General features: G+C 31.4%; 1 protein-coding gene across 1 annotated transcript in view; it reads right to left on the bottom strand.

Moving 5' to 3' along the window:
• LOC117180764 (zinc finger MYM-type protein 1-like) overlaps positions 1-971 on the bottom strand; it is a 3,209-nt gene extending 2,238 nt beyond the window's left edge. Inside the window, exons 1-2 of the mRNA XM_033373264.1 lie at positions 794-971; positions 556-660 (exon numbers count right to left, since the gene is read on the bottom strand). Coding sequence (XP_033229155.1) covers positions 556-660; positions 794-971 — 283 coding nt within the window. The remainder of the gene's footprint in view (positions 1-555; positions 661-793) is intronic.
• Between the last annotated feature and the right edge of the window lie 598 nt (positions 972-1,569).

The following is a 1,569-nucleotide window of genomic DNA, read 5'->3' as shown; positions in this document are numbered from 1 at the left end:
AAACATATCCAGTATTCCACCCAGAGATAAATAATGTTTCAACTCAATAAAAAATTCCAATTTTTTTCTGCATAAAATTCCATTGTTCGAAAAGTATTTCAAGTTTTTCACGATTAAAAAAAAACCTAATGATTCTATTGCAAAAATATTCAAATATGAATTTGAGGATTTTTCTATGATTTTCTTAAAGGTTATACAAATCAATATATGTTTTCCGTGTATCTCCTTTTTGTTGAGAACATGAATTAAAAGCAATATCAGTGAATTTATATCAACTGATGTAATATCTGCTTTTATTAAAATGTACAAATTATCATCAGAAAAATATGAAATATATACCTGCTACTGAATCTTGTAACGATTCGTTACTATCTCGGCATTTCTCAGTTGTTTCTTAATTGTTTTCTGTCAAACTTTCGCACACGTTATCGCGCTCTTTAAATATTCGAAATAATAATTTTTGACATAAGCCCGAAAACAGGAATTACACATGGACAGAAAAAGCTATTCAAACATTTTCACTATTACTCTACATTAAACAGGTGTAACTTTTACCTCGTTCTACTGAATTATATTCCCGGTTATAACTCGATCGTTCTCCTTTGTTTTCAGTTGATTTTGAACAGCCATTCAATGAATTTCGACGCAATTCATTGGAACCTGCAAATATAACCTCATAATTTAATTGTAAACAATATATATATTTAATAATACATTAATTAAAGTTAGTAATTTTACGCACACAAAACATAGGAATTATACATTTAATGGTATAATAAGATTTAAAGCTCACCTCGTTTTTCAGAATACTCTTCATTTGTGTCATGAACGCATTTCTCATCAATTTGTTTTTCTTTGAAAAAAGAATCGAGTTTACGAGTTTTCTGCAACGCTTCTTGTTCTTTTTGTGATTTTTCGGCCGCTCGCTTTTTATATGCAGCGCCGCTCAATTTTTTTCGATAATCATTCATTTCAATGCGTCATATTTTCCTGTTCTGATTAATAAACACTGTTTTTCCGAAATTGGCACCACGAGGCGATTGTACGTAACGAAAAACACTGTTCAGTTCACGTAAGTAAGGTAAATCACATTACAATTACATTATGTGATAGTTGGCAGTACTGTGCAAGATGGGATAAAGGGTATGTTCCGATTTGAGCAGTTGAGAGTTATTTAAAGTTTCAAAGTTGGCAATGCCAATGTATAAGCATAGGCTGCCGGTGCGCAATGATGCCTATGCTTATACATGGCATTGCCTTTTGAAACTTTAAAAAACTCTCATATACTCAAATCGGAACATACACAATCATTCAAAACAATATGGCTGCCAGGGACACCGAAAGTTTTAATTTCTACCGCGCAATGCATAAATAAAGGGATACTGAGTTAGCTGACATTTTTTGAATGGATCATACTGTAAAATTGTACTCGTACTATCAGGTAAGCAGTCTAAATTAAAAAAAATGCATAATTGATTTAGCTTTTGCTGTTCTGAGATTAGAATGACATATTTGCAACAAAGTTTTAAATTACGAAGAAATTACCAATATTTTTCCCACAATTTGCCG

Source organism: Belonocnema kinseyi, chromosome 1 (assembly GCF_010883055.1).
Source record: "Belonocnema kinseyi isolate 2016_QV_RU_SX_M_011 chromosome 1, B_treatae_v1, whole genome shotgun sequence".
Taxonomy (NCBI): domain Eukaryota; kingdom Metazoa; phylum Arthropoda; class Insecta; order Hymenoptera; family Cynipidae; genus Belonocnema; species Belonocnema kinseyi.
Note: the sequence above shows the minus strand (reverse complement) of the source record. Positions and strands in the feature narration are given on the sequence as shown.